Raw genomic sequence first — 22,298 nt, 5'->3', positions numbered from 1 at the left:
GTGGGGCCTGGAGATCTGTTTTTAAAACTGATCTCCAGCTGAGAGAGATCAGTTCCCCTGGAGAAAATAGCTGCTTTGGAAGGTGGACTTTATGGCATTGTACCATGCTGAGGCCCCTCCCCAAACCCTGCCCTCTCCCAGATCCACCCCCAAAGTCTCCAGGTATTTTCCAACCCAAACCTGGCAACTCTATCCCTGCCTTTGGTATCTGTAAGATGCAGTCTTTCAAAACTCCGTCTGAGTTGGTCTTGACTGACAATTTGGGGGAGAACTGGAGGAGATGGGAGCAAAGCTTCATCTTTACCTCACAGTATCGAATGCAATAAATAAACCAGAATAGTATAGGATTGCAGGGCTGAAGTGCTGAAGAGGACACCCAAAATTATTATCTCAAACCACCCTGTAAAAAAAAAAAACCCTGAGACCCTGGAGATCCACGGCCACTCTGAGTAGACCGGGGTGGGGGTGGGGAGAAGCTTGCAATACTCGGCCATTTCATGTTTTTCCTCTGGACCCTAGGCTCAGACCATTTATATTTGCAGTGTGTGTGTGTGTGTGTGTGTGTGTGTGTGTGTGTGTGTGTGTAGGGGGGGAGGTTTGGGAACAGCCAGGGTTAAAATATAGAGTTCAACTCAAGGAACTTCAGTTTTACAGAGAAATCTTAGCCCCTAATGTGTGGCTCCAATGGAAAGCTGCTATAATATCTTTAATTGTGTTTTTCTGTGTCCTTTATAAAGTTTATATCTCTGCTACCTGGCATTACATTTTATGAAACTCATGTCCTGGCTTGACAAAGTCCAATTTATGTCAAATCTGGGCCTCATAAGAAATGAGTTCGACACCCCTGTGCTAGAACATGCTGATCTCACCCTTGCAAAAGCAATTGATATTTGCAGAGCTCAACCCTTAGCTCATGTACAAGCCCTAGCAATGACTGTAATGGCTCCAGTGACTCTGCATGCAATAGCACAGAAACAAAAGCAACCAAGACACAAAGTAACTTTTAAGTTTCCAAGCAACACTCCAGCCTTAAGAGATAGCATGTGGCTGCAGTCAGAAGCTCAAAGCCTGCCCTGCTTTTGGAATCACTTGCTACAAATGTGGAACACAGAATCGTTTTCAAAGGTATGCAGGAGCAAACAGGCCCTCACTCAGTGAGAGAAGAGTTTGAACTTCTTGTTCATGGGAGTAATTACACCACCTCAGCCTAGGGGAGAACATTACAGTTCTGGGCCATGGTTTTCCACCATTAGAATAAGAGAAGAAGAGATTGGATTTAAACCCCGCCCTTCACTACCCAAAGGTGTCTCAGAGCAGCTTACAAACTCCTTTTCCCTTCACCTCCCCACAACAGACACCCTGTGAGGTAGGTGGGGCTGAGAGAGCTCTTGGCAGAAACTGCTCTTATCAAGAACAGCTCTTATCAGAGCTACGGCTTGCCCAAGGTCATCCAGCCAGGTGCAAGTGGAGGAGTGGGGAATCAAACCTGGTTCTCCCAGATTAGAGTCCATGCACTTAACCACTACACCAAACTGGCTGGTGTTCCTGTATCTTGTAGCTGGTGTTCCTGTATTTTGCAAGCTGGATAGTGGTGCTCAACCAGATACTTTATCTGAAGTCATTGTCTCTACCCTGCTGGTTACTGTGCAGGTAGCACCACCAAATGTCATTCTGGTCGCTTTTGGAGGGTCCAAAGTCAGGCTGAAAGCACCCTGCATGATTGGCTCTCAAACAGCCATGCTGACCTTCTATGTCATGGAGAATGATGAATCACCCCTGCATGGCAAATCAGTCCACTCCTTGGCTTCTAAAAATGATTTTTCACAAACCTACGTAGATGTCTTTCAAGAGTTTGGACAGTTCCCCGGCACCTACCATATACATATAGATCCTGAGATACTGCTGGTGACCCTTGGTTGTCGCAAAATTCCCTATGCTATACTACCTGCACGCAAGGGAACCCTTAACTATCTGGAAAAGACCAAAGGCATCTTTAGGGTGATGAAGCCAACTGCATGGGTTAATAGCCTTGTCATTACTCAAAAGAAGAATGGATCACTTCACCTTTGCCTAGACTCCCAAGCCCTAAACAAAGCCACCCAGCAGCAGCACTTCTCCATCCCTATCATTGAGGTTGTGCAGCAAAGTCTGACTAGCAAATTCTTCACAAAAAAGCCACCCAGCAGCAGCACTTCTCCATCACTACCATTGAGGATGTGCAGCAAAGTCTGGCTAGCAAACAATTCTTCACAATCTTGGATGAAAAGGATGGCTACTGGCAGATCAAGCTCAACAAGGAATCCGGTGGATTGTGCACATTCAGCACTCCATGGGGTTGCTACTATTTCAGTAGGATACCTTTTGGCATTAAGACAGCTATTGAAGTTTTCCAGCAAAATAATCATGAGTGCTTCTGTGGCATCCCAGGTGTGCACATCATCGCAGATGATATGATCATTGCAGCCTCAACAGAAGACCATCTGTTCCTTGAACAAGTCCTGAAGAGGGATTGCCAGAAAGGTGTGAATTCTACCCCAACAAAGTTCAGTTCATGGTTGACAAAGTCAAGTACATGGCACACATCATCTCTAAGGATGGTCTTCAACCCCACAACATCAAAGTACAGGCCATAACTCGGATGTCCCCACCAACAGATAGAAAAGGTATACAACATCTCTTGGGTATCATACAGTATATCTCCATGTACATCCCTAATGAATCAGCCCTGACAGCACCTCTACGTGTGCTCCTGTGGAAAGATGCAGCCTGGAAGAGGGGTTGAGCTTAGCAAGATGCATTGGGCGCTCTTAAGACAGCCATCACCACAGCTCCTGTGCTCAGATTCTTTGATCTGACAGAGCAGCTGGTAGTCCAAGTGGATGCCTCCAAAATGACTTGGGTGCCTGCCTGCTCCAAGAGATGCAGCCCATTGCTTATGTCTCTTGAGCTCTTACACAGGCTGAGCAAAACTATGTGCAGATTGTTGTCACCATGGGGGAAGCTTAATCAATATGTGTTTGGTGTACCAGGAGTGGTCCAGTCACATCACAAGGCACTGGAAGCAATCTTCAGTGATCACACAGTGGCGAACTTGCCCCGCCTGCAGTTTCCAAGGACTGTGTGATTGCGCAACTACGGGTCAAATTCCTCCAGAGGAAATAACCTCGCTTCCCGCCCGCTTTATCTCACGTGTGTGACCTGTCCCCATATGATAGGTATTTCATTTGGAGACATGTCACTCTAGGGGATACCCATGTAAAGAGGGGGGATGTAATACATAGAACCTGTATCTTTAAGAGAAAGGTTTAGGTCCTAAGTGGAACTTCCTCTGTTCACATGAATGGGTGTGTCTTCTGGAATATACTAGTTAGAACTGGGTTGTTGGTAGGATTCCAGCCATTGTTAAATCTGGGTTGTTTTGCCTTGCTGTTCTGCACATTAAAGAAGATTTTGAAGATATCCTGCCTGCTGCGTTTCTCTCTGGCCTTAGGGCAGACCATTTACCTACCTCCAGAATGAGTACATTTTACAGAGGAGCTGAATACCACAGGGGGGGGGGTTCCTACACAAACATAGCACTGAGCAGGGAGGCATGAGTGAATACTGGATCACCAAACCTGTGAGGGTGATCTTGAGATGGGAAAGGAAAAGGCAATAAAAGAGGTGACTGAAGTGGAAAGTGTGAGATTCAGTAGCAGACTTGGATTGAGCAAAATGTGTGCTTGAGTCATACCACAGATACATTTCTAGTTATTAATGGTTGTGTGTTGGAACAGTTGGTCACAGAACTTGAGTCCGAGTGGAGATCAAGGCCTGGCATCAGATGTAGATGTTTTAAACCACTTGGGAACAGTGAGCACAATGCTATTTATTTCAGCATTAATTTAATGGAAAGATGTCCCCTAAATCCAAAATGATCACATTTGATTTCAAAGATGGGACTTTACAAAACTGAGGAGACTAGTGAGAAGGAAGGTGTGACAAACCTCTAATCAAACTCACGCAGCCCCCTAAATTGGGGGGGGGCAGGCTGTTTTAAATAAAACCTTCACCAGGGTTTTTACTCTTGGTAGAATATATGGTCATGTAAAGGGAACCTTTACCTTTAAAGGCCATAGGGTTTGTTGCTGTAAGACAAGTTTTATGGAGTGTGAGTACATCACTAATAACACTGAGGAAAGCAACAAAGATTTTTTTAAAGGTATCGAAAAAGAACACTTCAACAGAGCCAGACTTCCCAATACAGTCTAGGAAAACCTGGTGGTGGCATTTAGAATTATTTACTTAGATACACCTTCAGGATGGATTTTAGATTCTGTTTCTGACAATCATTTACAGCCTGGTTAGATCTTCTCAGACACACAGGATTCTAACCATGCCAGTCTGGCCTTTTCCTCAACAATCGGATTAAACTATTAGAGGTCTGCTCATCACCAGAGACAGGCATAAAACCAGGTACTCTGTCCTCTCCCAGAGGTAGGGCTAATACCTTCCTGCATTCTTTTTGAGGCACAGCTACATGCAAAACTGTCAGCTTTCTACATGAGGCAGACCTGAGACTCTCAGTTGTTGTAGTTCCCCCTACATTCAGTCATCCAAGGTGATTGGAAGTTAGAGAAGCATCTGCTTCACCAGCCTTTTTTAGTTTTTTGAGAAGGATAACAAGTGCTTGGGTAGAGGTGATCTGTAGACATATACCTGGATTTTAAAAAGGCTTTTGACATGGTCCTTCACCAAAAACTCCTGTATAAATTTAGCAGTCATGATATAATAGGAGAGGTCCTCAGACTATATTGTGTTATCCAGGACTTTGCTGCCTCAAGCAGTACACTGTGCAGTTTCAAATAGATCTGTCCTAACAGCTCTTGCAGAGCCAAACTACTAGAGAGCCATTTTCCCCTTTAATGCCTTACCAAAAAGATTTAAATTTCACCGAGCCTGATAACCTTTATAACCTAAGGAGTCCATAAGTAATTTCAGTATCTGGAAACATTGGCTGTTTGAAGACAGCTCCATCCCAAACTGGGAGGGAATTGCAAAAGAGAGTGAGCAGGGAGTAAGATCATCAAGGAAGGTGAACCTGATGTCCCCCCCTCTCTCTTTCACACACACACACACACACACACACACACACACACACAGAGAGAGAGAGAGAGAGAGAGAGAGAGAGAGAGAGAGAGAGAGAGAGAGAGAGAGAGAGAAACTGTCTCTCCCAGTACTCCTAGAAGTGGGCAGGCAAAGGGAGTGATCCAAATGCAGAGGAACAGGAGGTAGTCCTAAAAGAAGGTATTCCACAGATTTTGTTCTTGATTTTGGATTTCACATGAACCAATATGGCCATTTCCAACTATTCTGAAGAGGCAATACATGTGACTTGCTCCCCATTCTGGAATACAGTTCATTTGTTCATAATGAAGTTAGCCATATAGGATCATAATTCACGTATATTGTTTGCACATAAATTATTTGCAGGTGTACTATATAATCTAAAAAGTAAACATTGCTAACTTTTTTTTAGTCATAAGCTTTGCCCCCTCTATGAAGTATTTGTAAAGCATAAAGTTTTTCCGTGCAAGGACCCTTGCTCAGTGTTTTCTTAGCTGTCAGTCCCATAGCAGTGCACTCACGTTGAGCACTGAGCTTACACATATATTCTCTCCCTCTACAGTTTTTCAGCTGTCTCGTTCATTTAGTTTCATACCAACATCATAATTCAATTGGGTTTCCTGAGCGAGGATGCTGTTGTCACCAGTGGTGGCATACTACCTCCACATGCACTATATGGATATACTGACGTACTGCTAGAATAAGGGCCAGGTCGTGCCCTCCTCCCTGATGCACATGTGTAAGAATCACAAATTGTTCCTATGGGCAAATACCCTCTATTCGACAGTTCACCTCAAGATGTGGACATTTGGGATTGCAGTTTAAAAAGTTTTCCCAGTGACAAACTGCAGGCAAATGGAGAGGAGTCAATTAATCACCCATCTAGTCAACTGCTTTCAAGCAGCATTGCTTAATGTTTAGTCATGTAAATGTCTCTAGCAGACTAAGAACAATGAAGCGGGCCAGCAACAATCCAAACCGGAATCAAAAGTGATAGCAAATAACTCCAAAACCCATAAAATATAAAATTCCCATGAAAAGAAACATGGGGAATGAATATCAATGTGCAGGCACATCTTACAAAGACGTATTGATAGGCAATATTTCCCCCTCTGCAAAGAGCAGAGGCTGAGTAGCCAGAAAGAACAATGAGTGCTTCTCTGACATACATGTATTGCTTGGTTTAGATTTGGTTTCTGTTGAAGGAAATCTGTAAGTGCAATGAAGCAAATGGCCATGGCAAAAAATAGGTTGGGGAGGAGGACAGAGAAAGAAAAGATAACAATTGCTGCAAAAATGTGCGAAGAGCAATGATCACTTCGGTGTCTTCTTATAATGATATATCACTATCAGGAAAGTTTTTTAAATTAATATATGAAAATGTGTCAATGCAAGGGATAAAAATTCCTTATTACCAAGTTGGGGGGTGGGAAACAGCACAGGATGCAGATGTCCTACAGTCACAGTTCAGTCAGCAGGATTTAGGAAGTGGGCAGGAAGTGAAAAGAAAATTACACATGGGTACAAATGTGAGTCAAAATTGGTTGTTAGGAAAAGATCAGGATAAAAGTGGTTCCAAAAGACCCAGAAAAAATAAGCAGAGAAGTGGCAAGATGATAACTAATGGCTAAATAGAACAAGTGGAAACCAGGGGATAAAGCGGAGCAGATTGGGGCCAAAACTTATGCAGTAATGGCATGTCTTGTCCTTATAATATGTTCTTTTCCTAGGATGATTTATTAGCTTGACTGTAAAATATGGAAGTTAAGATTCTCTTCATGTATACACAACGTTTCCTGATCTACAAGACTCTTCATCATCTTTGACTAATAACAGTAGTAGTAGTAAAAATTTATTGTATAGCCATTGGCCATTACAATTTAAAATTTAAATTTAAACAATACACAAATTAGACAATTTACAGCACTGGAATTTGAATTAGATTTAAAATATAATAAGCTCTAAAATCTGCACATTCAGTATTTAAATTAATTAGAATTTTAAATATAGATACCCATCTCCAGAAATACATACACATTACCATTTTACATTGCCGTTTTACAGTTCAATTTCATTTCATTTTCCTATGTTCTTGGCCCTGATTTTACTAGCCGCTAAGACGAAGAGTGCTACCCTATAGGAAACTGTAGGGTCTGCGTCTGACAGCAGAAATATTAATTTATCAGTGTCAGAATTTTTTTGCAATTGATCTGTTATTGCAGTCAAGAATTTACATCTCAGTTCCCAGTACAATGGGCAGACCATGACATAATGAAAAAGATCCTCCACAGAAGTTTTACAGATACAAATATGTTGTTCCTAGGGTATTTTTAAGTATCGTCCCAGGAGTAATTCTGTTGGCATAGTCTGGAAACGCAATGCTGTAAATGCTGTTCTAAGCTTGTATGTGGTAATATTTACATGTAGGGTTGATTAATACTCGGCATTTTAACTTAAAGTCCTCGTTTAGAAAGTTTACTACCTTAATTTGCGTACTTGGGAAAATTAAAATTTGGAAGAAAATACTGTTTTTCAGACTGTTTGTTCTGACATGGTTGTTTTCATTTTTCCCCATCAGAGAATAGTTTCACACAAACACCTTTCTATGCAAGAACGTGGTAAATTGCATCAAAACACATGAAACAGCATGGTGGGGGGGGGGGGATAATGGAATCTCCCTAGTTTCCCAAGTGCAGCCTTGCTACTGGATACAAAAAAATCGGCACAAGTTCATAAATAGTCTATGCTTTATGATAAACTGGCCATAGTAGTGGGAATAGTAGAAAAGGAAGATTTGTATTGGTGATCTTACAATATAAATTTCATCATGTCAAGTGCGACTGAAGGGACATGTGATTACACAGCACCTTATTCAGGGCTGTGGAAGAGGTCATGATCACTGCCTGCAATATTATTGGAGGAGTGGTGAGAAGCAAGAAAACTGATTTGCAGAGAAAGTGAATAGTTGACAGTAAGTCATAATTAACAAAATGGAGAAGTCATAGTTAATGGCAGGGTAAGTACATTTAGGGCAAACTCTCTGCAGCAGCATCACCAGCAAATAAAAGTGGCATAATGCAGACAAACTGCATAAAGTGTTTGAGGATGTACCGCAAAGCAGGGGCAATTTCACAGTTGCTTGTGATGTCTGGTAAGAAAAGTTCTTGTCCATCTGCCCCATCCATGATGCAAGATTAAAAGAGAAAATTGCATTGTCAAGCGTGCACTAACTCTTTATTTCTTTTTCAGCACAAATTGAAGTGATACCATGCAAAATTTGTGGTGACAAGTCCTCTGGAATACACTATGGAGTCATCACATGTGAAGGCTGCAAGGTATGAGATTTGTATGCATTGCCCTTGTTTTCTGTGCTTGTGGTTTTTTATCATTTCAAACAGAGGAGAGAGAACAACAAATTCTAGTAGGGAGATTTGGTGTTAGTTGAATGATGTTTCTTTCCAGGCTGAGCAAATTGTACAAGTTGTATTCCTGGCCCCACAATCAAATTATTTTATAAATGGTGCTGTGTTTAAATTTTGGAATTATTGATGGCAGTTTCAGAGTACAATCTTACAGAGATCAACATCAGAGTTTCTCATTAGAAATTGTCTTCAATGTTGCTTTCATTTTATGTTTTCTTCTGGTTATGTAAATTAATCCAGGGTAGATTTAAGGATAATAATAATTTCAAAATGAATTATTTTATTTTATTTATTATTTACTTTGTTTGTACCCCACCTTCCTCCCCAATGGGGACCCAAAGTGGCTCACATTGTCCTCCTCTCATCTGTTTTATCCTGACACATTCTGCTCTTTGGACATTTTCTAATTCCCGTCAGGATTGTCCAAAATTTCATTCTTCCACCAGAAATGTTCCAAATGTGTAAAAATTACTGTGGTTAAGATTATATTAGTGAAGATATAGGGAATGATCATATATTTTGTGATGTCAAATGGATTTCAGTGAGAACCATAAGACCCTAATGTAGCAAAAATGAAAGACAAAACTTTTTAATTAAGTGATCTGAGCCAGAAATCCCTAATTAGCTAGTCTACTTCCCAAACTCCAGGCTGTATTAACTTGTGCTTATTTATTTATTTATTTATTTATAATATTTATTTAATTAGAGGCCAGTGAGGTGTGATGCTTGCAAGTCACACTAGAAAAGAGCAAGAGTCCAATAGCACCTTAAAGACTAACAAAATATATGCAGAACTCTGAGGGGAAGAAGTGAGCAGTGACTCACAAAAGCTCATACCCTGCCACATATTTTGTTAGTCTTTAAGGTGCTACTGGACTCTTGCTCTTTTCTACTGCTACAGACAGACTAACACAACTACCCATTTTGATCTATGTCACACTAGGACCAGATAAATCCCCAAGTTTTAAATGTTGGTAAAAAACAAATGAATTTAAATAAACCAAACAACCCCGCTAGAAGTAGTTTGACAAGCCCCAGCTGCTCATCATCACTCTGTGGCACTTCTACTGCTTAGGGGAAGCTTTGGGAAGTGACTGTTTTCTGTTGCCTTCCTATTTCAGGTGACCACCCCTTGTCTTAAAGACCCAACCTCAGTATTAGTTCCAAGCTCAGAAGTTAGTGAGGCTGGTGTGCCTCAAGGGAATCCACCACCCACATCTATGCTGGCTTATAGGCAAGGAGTAGGGTTGCCATACCCCAGTTGGGGGCAGGGGATCCCCCACTTTTGCAGGCTCTTGTCCACCACTGGCCAGCTGGCTGATGGGAGGACATCCCTCCCAAAAACAGTGACATCTCTGGAAATAAACGTGACGTGCCTACGTCAACTGGAAGTGATGTAGGCACGTTTGTGACATGGAGGGGGAGGGAGTGATGCTCTGGTTTGAGGCTGATTTTACCATAGAGTTTTGCCCAACAATCAGCGTGTCACCCGCAATGTCACCATCACACGAAGTCACTTCCGGCTCCCAGAACATCTGGCATTTCCAATGGGCTTGGCAACTCTACCAAGGAAAGGTTGTTTGGAATTTTCCCTTCAACGCTATACAGTGACAGCCTAACCAGAGTTAGGTCCATTAAAGTCAACAGACTTAGAGGGTGGTACTCTGCTGAAGATGGCACTGTTGATTTCTAGCAATGGGCAGCTACTTCATACTCAACCAGAAACCACTCATAATTTTTTGCAAACATCACAGATGAACATTTGAAAATGCTTAATGGGTATTTGTGATTGTTTGGTGGCATACTCACAAAATACATACACACAGACATTTCTGCAGCAGCATCTTGAAATCTGTGTTTTCCCCATTTTCAGTTTTGGGATATTTTCCTTATTGTAATCCACACAAGACCTACAGTGCTTGGGCTGGGAAAATCCACATCTCTTTATCATGGTTACAGCAATGGATTAGTCGGATTGATCTGATCATTTAAAACCCAGTACAAGGACAATTAGAACAAGTGTTGCTTTGAGCAGAAAAAGAGTTCTTCCTTGTCTCTGTGCATCCAGTCTGTCCAGCACTGCTCCAAGGCTGAGTCCAGTTTAGATGTGATTAGCATTAATGGTTACTCTTGTATGTGCCTATGAGCAGATGATCCCCCTCAGCTCTGCTGCGTATAGACAGCTCATGCAGATAAGGAGAAGTGCTTCCACTTCAAGCAGGTTTAGCCCTATTGTTTTTGAGCCACTTTTAAAGTATCAAATCAATTAGCTTAATCCCTTTTGTTGCAGCCATTCTGTACTGTGTGTGAGGGGGGAGATGCCGGTTTCCATTGCAGGAAATATTTGAAGGTCTGCTTCTGTGATCTCAGACATATATCTATATATCTTAGGATGCAAGCTACTGTTACTGCTAGTATTTTCATCTGTGGGACCAGAAAGCATTTTTTACTCTGTTACACATACAAACACACCTCCATTATCCTCAAATACAATGCTATCTTTTAAATAATTGATTCAAATGAATCCTCTTTACTTCCCAAGGTAAGAGATGTGATAGAATATCAAAGGGAATTTCACAGTTTATCTATGGTAATTTCTAAAGGGTAAATACAAGAGCAATATAAATCTGTTCAACCCCAAAATGCATTACATCATCTGAATATCTCTTTGAATTTCATACCAATCAACATTTACTATTTGGAATTAGGATTTGAAAGCTTTCCCAGTGGTAAATGAACCACCACAAATTTTACCTTCTAAATCCTTTCCTCTGACCACACTTCCCACATATTTGTTATTTTAACCTGCTTTAACAGCCACATATTGCCTCACAGGAATAAAAATATAAATTACAATTAACATTAAATAAAAATATTGCTTGAGGAGAGGATTCTAAGGGGGCTGTTTCCTGTCCTCCCTCTCATGTTTTAAAAGCAATGTATAGACAAACAACTAAGGTACAGATGTTTGCTAACATGGGAAAATTTAATGAGTAAACCATTTCAGCTCTGAGAATGTTCTATGCCTAGTGTGGTTAATCCCTACACAAAATCTTGGCAAGTCTGTCTAGGAGCCATACTTCTGTCCTGAAAGCTGTGGTTCCTCAGTAATTTCATGTCACTTCTATACTTGCTGAGTGGTATTCTAATCCTTATTATGTTGCAAAGATGAATACTGGCACGTAACAGATTCTGTGGCTAAACCCTGACAAACTAAATTTATACTCTTCTCTCCAAGTAGTTCTTGGTGACATACAGATCCTGTTTTTCATAACCATGGCCCCATGATGTAGGTTAGGCAGAGAATGTGTGATTGACCCAGGTTCAGCTAGTGAGTATCATGTGAATGGGGATTCAGACCCAAGTCTCACTGGCCTAACACTTTAACCACACTAGCTATCCAATCTGAACAGCCTGGCACATGGAAAGATCGTTATTTTCATATACAACACTGCATGAAGATGTTCATTATTTTTATGGCTTTATTAGTTCATGGCAAAAACAAACTGCATTTCACTGCAAGCCATTTTCACTATGTTTGTGGTGTTAGGGTACCCCACTGTATGCAGTGATCTAGCTTTGTATCTCTCTCGTTCTCTCTTTCTTTCTCTCACTAGGGATTCTTTAGAAGGAGTCAACAGAACAATGCCTCATATTCCTGCCCAAGGCAGAGAAACTGTTTAATTGACAGAACCAACAGAAATCGTTGCCAACACTGCCGACTGCAGAAGTGTCTTGCCCTAGGAATGTCTAGAGATGGTAAAGAGCTTGCTTCCTGCTTCACAGATCAATCCTTTGAAACTGTTCTCCATTGCTCTCTGCTTTTACCCCCAACAGATGTCTTGAGAGGAAGAAAGGCAGCTTGCTGCTCTGTAACATAGACTGGTGCGGTTTCCAAAACCGGAGGCATTTTAATAGGGTGTATGGTGTGCAAGTGGGGAGGAAAATAACAATGGATGAGGAGGCAGCATGAGAATGATAAAGTGGTTCTAAACATGGTAACTTGTTACTGAGCTGGATTTGGGAGAGAAGAGCTGAAAAGAGTACTAGGCCTCTGTTCTATACAACCATAACACAAGAGGGGGAGCAGCATGCGTACAACCTGAGGTGATTTAAAAAGTTTTGACTGCTGCCGATCACCCAGTGGGAAGGGAAACTGATTTCAGATTTAAAATCCATTTGAAGCGTGCTTGTTCAGTGGGCTGATCAGCTACCATAAAAACTTTTTAAACAGTCTACTACAAGTATAGGACCGCGTCTGCTGTAACTACATTTGCTCCAAAGAATAAGTCATAATTGAGACACCATCCAACTGGGGATTTAAAGCATCTCATGTACATTTTTGAATGATAAATCTTCTTCAAGTATAGCCTTTCAAAGAAAAAATAAAATGAAAATAAATCTCACACAGAGTGAGGGCTCCTATTTAAAACAGAAGGCTGTACATAAATTATAAAGAAGCCTAATTCAGGCATCTCATTTTTCAAGAGAGAGAGTGGAGAATGCATAGGATGCTGCAAACAGAAATATAATAAAAAGGGCATTTCTTCCTCTTTAGTAATATTAACTTCCCCTATAAAGGACCAAGGTTTTATGGATTGTGTCCAACCTGTCAAGTTATCCATTTCTTCATCAGTAATGGTAATGAAGTAGAGTTGGTTTGCTATTGCCCCATTTCATGTGCTCTGAATGCAACTTTATCTCTAACTGAAGGACCCTCTTAGAAGCGTCATTGTAAAATGACATGACTCTGTATGGAGATCAGAATAATATAATATGGTTTATATTTAATTCTAGGTAAGAATCTTAATATGTTTGTATGCAATGTCTTACCACACAAATAGTTTTGTTATTTAATTCATGGGTGCAAGAAGCTGGTCAGTCTAAGGAAAGTGAATAAGGCTTGTCTTTAAAATATAAATGGATGTTAACATTCAGCATTCCTCCTTTTCAAGTCCTTTCTTCCCCTGAAAAGTTACTGAAATTGTGTTGAAAGTACTGCCATTAAAGGAGGATCTCCCAACTGCCCTGGAGGGTTTTGATGCAACATCACTCAAGTGTTTGGATATGCTGTCAGTACTGTGCCCTTGACCTGTCCAAAAGTTCTCAAAAAGTTTGAAACCCTTTATCATAGATTTCTATTATTTGGTCAGGAAGGCAGAATCACCCCATGATGCTTGTCAATCCTTTATAGTTTAGCCATTCAAATAGAGACAATGAAATGTAATGTTCAGAGGGAGTTTGGAACAGTCTTTGTTGGAATTCTTTTTAACCCAAAGGGACTGTGTAACACTCCTACCTCAGTTGTTTATGACACCTGTTTCTAGCACAAATGCTAATGGACAGCAACAGGAGAGGCCAATTAATGAAAATATAAAAAGAAGCAGCAAGGATTTTTGCCCTTTCTGGGACTCTGATTGTAAAAGAATCCTCTGTCTTATAAAACCCACTGGCTTGGATTCAGCAGAGTGTTTCTGCAGAGAGAAGGAGTTCTGTCCACAGAGCACAACTTTGTTACCTCTTCCATCCCATTGTAGCCCATTTGGGGCAGAATCCAGACAGCCGTCCAGCAACAGATAGAACTGGGTATCATCCACATATTGATGGGACCCCAGCCCAAATCCCCAGACCAACTGAGTGAGAGGGCACATATAGATGTTAAACAATATTGCTAAGAGAATCACCCCCTGTGGTACTCCACAGTCAAGTGGGTATTGCTGAGAGATCTCCCTGCCAAGCACCACCCTCTATCCACGACCACTGAGAAAGGAGGAAAACCATTGTAGGGTCATCCCCTAAACTCCTATGTTGGCGAGGTGGTGGGTCATAACATCATAGTTCACCGTGTCAAACACTGCTGTCAGATCTAAAAGTAATAGCAGCGCCGACCTGCCCCAATCCAGGTGTCTCCGGAGGTCATCCGTAAGGGCAATTAGCACTGTCTCTGTCCCATAGGGCGAAAACTAGACTGGAACAGGTCAAGGATGGATGCATCGTCCACGATAACCTGGAGCTGTTCAGCCACTGCCCTCTGTTTATGATATTTACTGACTATTGTATTATTCAGGGTTTTTTCGTATTAATTATTAGATTCCTTGGGTGCTCTTGAACAGAAAGGTGGCATATATATTAAAAATAAAATCTCTCCAAATAGATGACCCCTAACTCTACAGTAATATAGAAATCTGATGTTAAATAAAAAATTTAGTCACCACATAAATGGTGATGTAAGATGTAAAACTCCCTTTCATTTTCTGTCAGTCTTTCTGTTCCTTGGAATGAATAAAGTCTAAATATTGTATTTAAATGGCAACACGATTATAGCTAGCAAAATTATAAATAGTAAACTTGCCACAATTACCTTAAAATCTATGTGTAATGGTTAGCACCTCTGTTTATTACCTGTTGAGCTGCTGTGGCTCAAGTGGTTAAGACGCTGAACTGCAGGCTGTGGAAGGTCAGTAGTTCAGCGGTTCAAGACCCGGGTGCTGCAAGACAGGGTGAGCTCCTGTCTCTAGCTCCTGCCAACCTAGCAGTTCGAAAGCAAGAAATTGCAAGTAGATAAATAGGTACCACTTCGGTGGGAAGGTAACAGCCTTCCGTGCGCCTTGGTGTTTAGTCATGCCGGCCACATGACCACGGAAACGTCTTCGGACAGCGCTGGCTCTTCGGCTTTGAAACGGAGATGAGCACCGCAACCCTAGAGTCGGATTCGACTGGCTTTCGAGCAAGGGAACCTTTACCTTTATTACCCCCAATAACTATATATACCTATTACCTGTATATATCATGACCTATGTTATTATGGATAGCTCAGGCTAGCCTGATCTTGTCAAATCTCAGAAGCTAAGCAGAGGTGGCCCTGGTCAGGATTTAGACGGGAGACCACCAATGAATACTAGGGTCACTACACAACGGCAGGCAATGGCAAACCATCTCTGAATGCCTCTTGTCTTGAAAACTGGCTTTGACTTGATGTCAAAAGAAAAAAGGGGGAAAAAGCATCGGGGTAGAGCTTGTCACCCCGATTCCATACCCTCCCAACCTGTGTTCATTGTTCCCAACAAGTCAGGTTAATGGCTCTTCATTGAGTTCAACCCAGGTTTTAAAAAACAGGAAGACATGTGAACCAAACCTGATTCATTTGTATGGTAGGAGACATAAGTCACATACAATAGGAGCCTGATTAGAACTTTTGTTAAGCTTGCTTTCCATTACCCTAGACATTTTAAAAAGCCTTTCCAGATGTTACATTTTGCCACGCTGTGTCAAGTTGCAGTGGCAGGAATGGCCACTAAAATATTTTTTGGCAGGAGAATCTCCACTCAGTCCAGTGCCACTGTCCTCGCAATGGTAGCATGTATTGATTTTGGTATTAGCTGAGGACTACTGCCCACACCACACTTCACTGTCACACCACCAAACACAGCTGTGAAAAAAAGCCAAAAAAATATTTAGTTACTTGCTTGCCGGAGCTTGCTGCTAGTAAAGTTACCCACTCTGCCCCCTGAGTTAAATCATGATGGTACTTCCGAAGTACACTTTCCCTCCCTTCTCCCTCCAAAAGTTCCAAGGGCACGAATGGGCTGTTGCTGGCTTTCTCTCCAGACCATCAGGGTATGAAGGGGATGGGGCAGATATGAAAATGGTGACAGACAGGCTCTGTCTGTCTCACACGTGTATGGGCAGAAGGTACAACATGCAATCCTTGCAATATGCACAACTTCCATTTTGCCTGTAGGGGCAACATGTATATTTTGAACCTCAGCACACGAGAGTTATGCTACCCATGCTGCCCCTTTCAGACAAAATAATGATCATGTGTATCAGGAGGATTATGTAACATGTTTTTTTCTATCTGCATGTTATACCATGGTAAAGGTGCTAAAGTTTAGTACTAATATTTTTTTTTTTTAAATCATGTGTATCAGGAGGATTATGTAACATGGCAAAGGTGCTAAAGTTTAGTACTAATATGTGTGTTTTTTTAATTTATGTGGGTCAAAGGGGAAAAACACAGGAACAAGATGAGTCACAGCCCAGATTGGGCACAACATCATATAGACAGTCCTGCTGCCAGGGGCAGGGTAGTGTCCCCATATGGATGCACCCTTAAAGTCCTTTTAGTGTTGCCAAAGGGCATGATGCTTTATTGCCAAGAAGAGTGAAGCCTGTATTACCAGAAACAAGGAGGATCCACTGGTCAATCTGCCTTCTTCTCTTTCATACACCACCGAATGCCAGCACACATCAAATTCGGCAATAGCACCGTGAAAAGATTACTCTTGCTTTACCTCTTGCAAATGACAGAGAAGTGGCTTTGCATTATAACATCAGTTTATTCCAACAGTCAACAATTTTCTCCCTTTCTTCTCAAGAGGAATGAACACATTTGGCACTTTAAGATTATATGTTGCAAATGTATGGCTGGAAAATAATCCATGAATGTTGCTTTTTTGGAGGAAGTGGCATTCCTATAGAGTGTTTACCTTCAAGACTGTTATTTTCCTCTAGGCCTTAACTCTAACCTGTAACATTCTTTTTTTAAAAAAATAAGTATGTGAAGATAACAGCCCCGTTGACAGGTTGTGATAATAGGGCTTTAGGGCTTGTTATCTTCAGAAGGTACTAATCCTGTTAGTGCACAGATTAAAGGTTTGGAGAAAATTGATAAAACACACAGGATACAAATCTGAAGGCTGTACATTTTAATAGAGCTCTGGTTTGCTGTTTGGTGAACATGTAGAGATGAGAAAAAGAAATGGCAGGCCTGCTCATTATTCACAGCAGGGTGCTGGCTGCCTGGCACATTTGCTTGGAAGGATATCCTATTGGTTTCAATCAAATTTACTTTTGTGCAAATGATTGTGGTTAGGATCACAACTAGGCCCTAAGGCTTTGTCTGTCAAAAAATACAGCAGCAGGCTTACTGCAAATGTAAGACAACAGCATGTTATCCCTTTTGTGATGACAACACACTCTGTCTGCCCTGATTTACCAGAGACTGCCCTTCTTTTCTGAAACCTGTAAACCACTGACTGTGGTTTGTTTGTCCTTATTTTTGCATTCTGGGCTGCCTTGTTAAAATTTTGTTAGTGTGGATTGCTACAACTGTCATTTCTTCAGGGTTTAACTTTCTCCCCAGTGGTTCTATAAATTAAATCTGTAAATGGGGAATGGATGCATTTTGTCTCTAGAAACAAATATTGAATATGCACAAGGACCATAGAGATTTGATATTTGTGATTTGTTATAGAGAGACAAAAAAACGTATGGAAAGGGCAAAACACCCTTAAACCCCTTCAGATGAATATTGGCTGAGTTCAGACTGGCAGTTTGCCCCGAGATAGGCATGTGCCAGAAACGTTTCACAAATGGATTAAAGTGCCAGTTCACACAGGCACATTTGTCAGGCGTTCCCCAGTCGTACTCAGCCCGTCTTGTAGCGCTTGCCTCTCGAGTTTAAAAAGTACCTGGTGAAAGTGGTAGCAAACCCTGGAGAGTGCGATCATCCTGCACCATCAAAGTGTAAATGCTGAAAGCTGCAATTGTTTATGCGCTTATGCGCATATGTCCGGATTACCAAAAAGAAAGCCACACTTTATAGCCGTGCCTCCGCCAGGAGCGGGCCAACGGTGCGAACGCTCCCTTGAGCCTCCTCCCTGGTATGCTCCCGCATCAATCGGTGCAGTGTGATCGGGAATATCTGGAACAAGTTGTTCCGGGTCTTTTTTGCCACGACTCCCTCGCACTTCAAACTGCCAGTCTGTCCTCGGCCATTATATATCTAATTCCTATCTAATTCTGAACTGGTCATAGACTGTAATTTCAAAGATCTGCAAAATGGATGTAGGGACAGATAGGGTGGATTTCGCGACAAACCTGAAGGAAGTCCTAAATCTGCAGAAAATCTTAATCTAAAAAAAGCAAACAAAACCCCTAAAACTTCCTCAAATAAGAGAAGCAATGCTACCCTTTATGGGTCCCCCACTAGTTTTATGTCTGAAATGTAACAAACTAATCCAAAGCATTTGTCACAATAGCATACATTAAAAACAGTGCAAGCAATACAATGAAATTGATAAGAATTAGAAATAATCTACCATATAGTCAGTAATAAAACATCCTACACAATCCAAGCAGTTAGGGTTACCTACTCTAGGCTGGGAAATTCCTGGAGATTTGGGTGTGGAGCCTTGTGAGGGTGGACCTTGGGGATCGGAGGGAACTCAATAGGCGTGTGAGGCCATAGGGTTCACCTTCCAAAGCTGCCATAGTCTCCAGAGGAGCTGATGCTTGTAGTGTGGATATCAGTTGTAATTCCAGGAGACTGACTCCAGGCCCCACCTGGAGGCTGACTATCTGAGGCAGAAGCATCTTCCAGTGTTGAGATTCAGTGATGGAAAACTGCCTGTTTTGCAGCTGTTAAAGGCTGGGAACATCTGTGGAAGGAATGCCAATACATTTCAGTCGAGTGTTAGGTTTGCTCAGCCATGAATCCTCTGGCAGCAGGTCATTTTCTCTGAGCCTCAGTTTCTCCCCCTCTACAATAAGAAAATCAACAAGCTGTCTCACAGAATTGTTGAAAGGATGAATGAGCTAATTACTCTGAAGTGCTCTGCATGCTAAATGTTGTTTATAGAGCTGATTGATAATAAAAGACAACAATTAGTTCTGGCTTTCTTCTTTGATTTGTTTCAGCTGTAAAATTTGGAAGAATGTCCAAAAAGCAGAGGGACAGTCTGTATGCCGAGGTACAGAAGCATCAACAGCGACTGCAGGAGCAAAGGCAGCAGCAGAGTGGCGAAGCTGAAGCCCTGGCCCGTGTCTACAGTAACAGCATCAGCAATGGCCTGAGCAACCTGAACAATGAAACTGGTGGCACTTATTCCAATGGGCATGTCATTGACCTGCCCAAGTCTGAGGGTTATTACAATGTGGATTCTGCCCAACCCTCCCCAGATCAGTCTGGCTTAGACATGACTGGAATCAAACAGATCAAGCAGGAACCTATCTATGACCTCACTTCTGTACCAAACTTGTTTACCTATGGCTCCTGCAACAACGGGCAATTAGCTCCAGGAATAACCATGGCAGAAATAGGTAAGAAACATACTATGTTTAACATTCAGTTTACCTTTTGCATTAATGGCATGTATATATAATTTTATTTCCATTTCAGCATGTGTAGTAGAACTGGAAAGTTGCACTCATAAATTATTGGGCTTGGCTGAGTTTGTTGTGGGTTCTGTTAACAGAATTCCAAAATGTTTACATTTCTTAAATAGAACAATTCATGATCTGATTATAAAGCTAGAATGCCAAAGCTACTGATGAATCAATCAAGTGATAATTACTAAATAAGGAGTTTGTATCAAACGAGCTCATTAACAGAAGGGTTTAATGATCTTTTTGACAACTATACACATTCTTGTCAACAAAGAGATCTGAAGGTGGATCATTAAGAGAACTAACTCTGAATGTAATTACAGTGTGTAACTGCACTGTGTGATCTTTCATTGATCACTCTAACTTTATATGAACAAAATTGTTCTCTGAATTTGGAATAGATGGGGTCGTGCTGTCTGTGTAAACTCTCTGGGGAATACGGAGTCACACATTACCATGCAGTTTTTCAGGCTTGATTCAAATAATAGACAACATGACCTGATTAGCAGTTGCCCCATATAGTAAGTAGTGTCCTGTTGTGATCTGTATGAAGATGAAGGTTCTAACTAAAATCATCAATGGCTTTTTCTTTCAGCCCATGTATTTAAACCCTGTGGGTTCATTCAAAACAAAAAGCTGAATCAACTTTTTGTAAATTTTCCAGCTCAGATGAGGAATGTATTATTTTTTATTGGCTGAGGCAATCCCTTTTGTTATCCTCAAAATTGCCACTTTTATCTTTTTATCAATAAATATAAGAAATTAATATCATCTAATTCTGCAAGAATTTTAGCCAAACTGTAATTCCATGTTATTTTATGGATATTTTTTGTTGTTGCATTTAGTTTTAAACTTTTTAAGTTTTATCCTGTTATGTAAACGTGTTTTAACCCTTCTGTTGTGGAAGGCACACAGTTATGTTATGGCCGATGGCTACAAACATAACAACAAACTTCAAACTACAATCATCTGTGGGGGAGAGAGGGAGGACAACCACAGCATCAGAGGTTTGCCTCTCGCCTGCAAAGCTAACTGCAGATTTGGAAAAGGAATTTTACACTGAAAAAGTAGCACAGAGCAGAGTGTTAACCAGTTCTTCCCCTAGACAATTTTCTTGATCTTTTCAGAAAAACTGAAATCCCTATCACATATTTTCCATGGCATGTCTAGCTTGGCCCTTGGTGTTTGATGATCATAAGGTAGGAATAAGACAAGATACTTCCAGCACTCTTTGAAAATCATACATATAGAAACATCATTTGAAACAAAGCAGCAACCTTCCTAGATCATGGTAATGAGGAGTGATGATACATCCCCTTACACCGACTGTGGGTCAAGAGGTTCCTTTGCTGGGAACCTTCAATCCACATGGTTCTGGGCTGCTGCATGGAATATGGCTCTCCCTTCCATAGTATCCTCTTCTGTCTTGGAATCTTGTGCCCTGCTCCGGGTATCTCACCCCACAGTCTATGATTGTATGCTATAAGAAGAACAAGTTTAGTAACCTTTATAGGATCCATGCACAAAAACCAATGGCCATATGGTGGTTAATCCCCACAGAAATTTTATTCACGCCATTGCAGCTGCCCAGACTTGTACAGTGCAGTCCAAAGCAGAATTACAATCTTTTAAGTCTATTGGAGTCAATAGGATTGAGATGGTGTTACACTGCTAAAGAATGCATATTTATTGTTTGAAAAATTTTCTTTATCACATTTTCTTAAATAGCTGAAGATAGAGCATGTATTGTAATATAAATATAATTCCATCTAAAATTCCTTAAAAATATAAATTCCAGAACAAGTTAATATCCTCTTACTTGACAAAATACCAGAGTTTGTAGTGTTAAAAAAGCTGTCATGTAATCCTGCCGGTGACTATAATTCTATAACTATGGCACCACCACTGACAAGGCTGTGCCCTGTGCAATGATACTTTACCTCCCTCAGGGAACAGAAGTCAATGTGTGTCAGGGAATGAAGAGGCAAATGTTGAAGTAAAAAGTATAGAAAAAATAGGTGAACTAATGTGGTAAGCCAGGGTGTGCAGATGCTCACTGCATGAAACAATTCACAGAAGTTATCACAGTCATTTCTTCATGGTCATATGTAAGCATATGCATAATGTATAACTTTGGGTATGTTTAGTTAACTATATTTTTGTGCAAACATGGCTACTTTGCACAGAACAGTACTGAAATCTTCTTGGGGGGAATTCTGCCATGTCTGTGATCAGAACATGAAGCAATTGCCTCACAAATACAAGAAATACTTCACATTTAGAAGTTGTTAAGAGAGAGCTTAGTTAACTCAAATATTGCCGTCTGTCTAGCACCTCATAAGTGGGTGCAAAATGAGCCCACTGTGCTTAGAAGATAAAAAGCCTGACTGAATGTGCTTCTGTTACAAAGAAACCACTGTTCGTAGAAAAGTAGTTGTCAGAGAAGTTCTTATATATTTATAGTAATTTTCTCCCTGGCATCTAGTTTTCTAGAGGGAATAAGAAATGTGGTAGAACCCAGATATAGTTTTACCATCTCAGTGAGAACTAGAGTTGGAATATGTAGATCCATCTCACTACTCGGGGCAGTTTCCTCAGTGT

General features: G+C 41.1%; 1 protein-coding gene across 1 annotated transcript in view; it reads left to right on the top strand.

The window, feature by feature from the left end:
- Positions 1 to 930: 930 nt before the first annotated feature.
- Positions 931 to 22,298, top strand: part of RORB (RAR-related orphan receptor B) — a 59,288-nt gene continuing 37,920 nt past the window's right edge. Inside the window, exons 1-6 of the mRNA XM_015423502.1 lie at positions 931 to 1,125; positions 1,582 to 2,427; positions 7,685 to 7,724; positions 8,356 to 8,441; positions 12,146 to 12,287; positions 19,230 to 19,631. Coding sequence (XP_015278988.1) covers positions 931 to 1,125; positions 1,582 to 2,427; positions 7,685 to 7,724; positions 8,356 to 8,441; positions 12,146 to 12,287; positions 19,230 to 19,631 — 1,711 coding nt within the window. The remainder of the gene's footprint in view (positions 1,126 to 1,581; positions 2,428 to 7,684; positions 7,725 to 8,355; positions 8,442 to 12,145; positions 12,288 to 19,229; positions 19,632 to 22,298) is intronic.

This window comes from Gekko japonicus, unplaced genomic scaffold (assembly GCF_001447785.1).
Source record: "Gekko japonicus isolate JY-2015 unplaced genomic scaffold, Gekko_japonicus_V1.1 scaffold2611, whole genome shotgun sequence".
NCBI classification, from domain to species: Eukaryota; Metazoa; Chordata; class Lepidosauria; order Squamata; family Gekkonidae; genus Gekko; species Gekko japonicus.
This window is presented reverse-complemented; position numbering and strand designations above follow the sequence as displayed.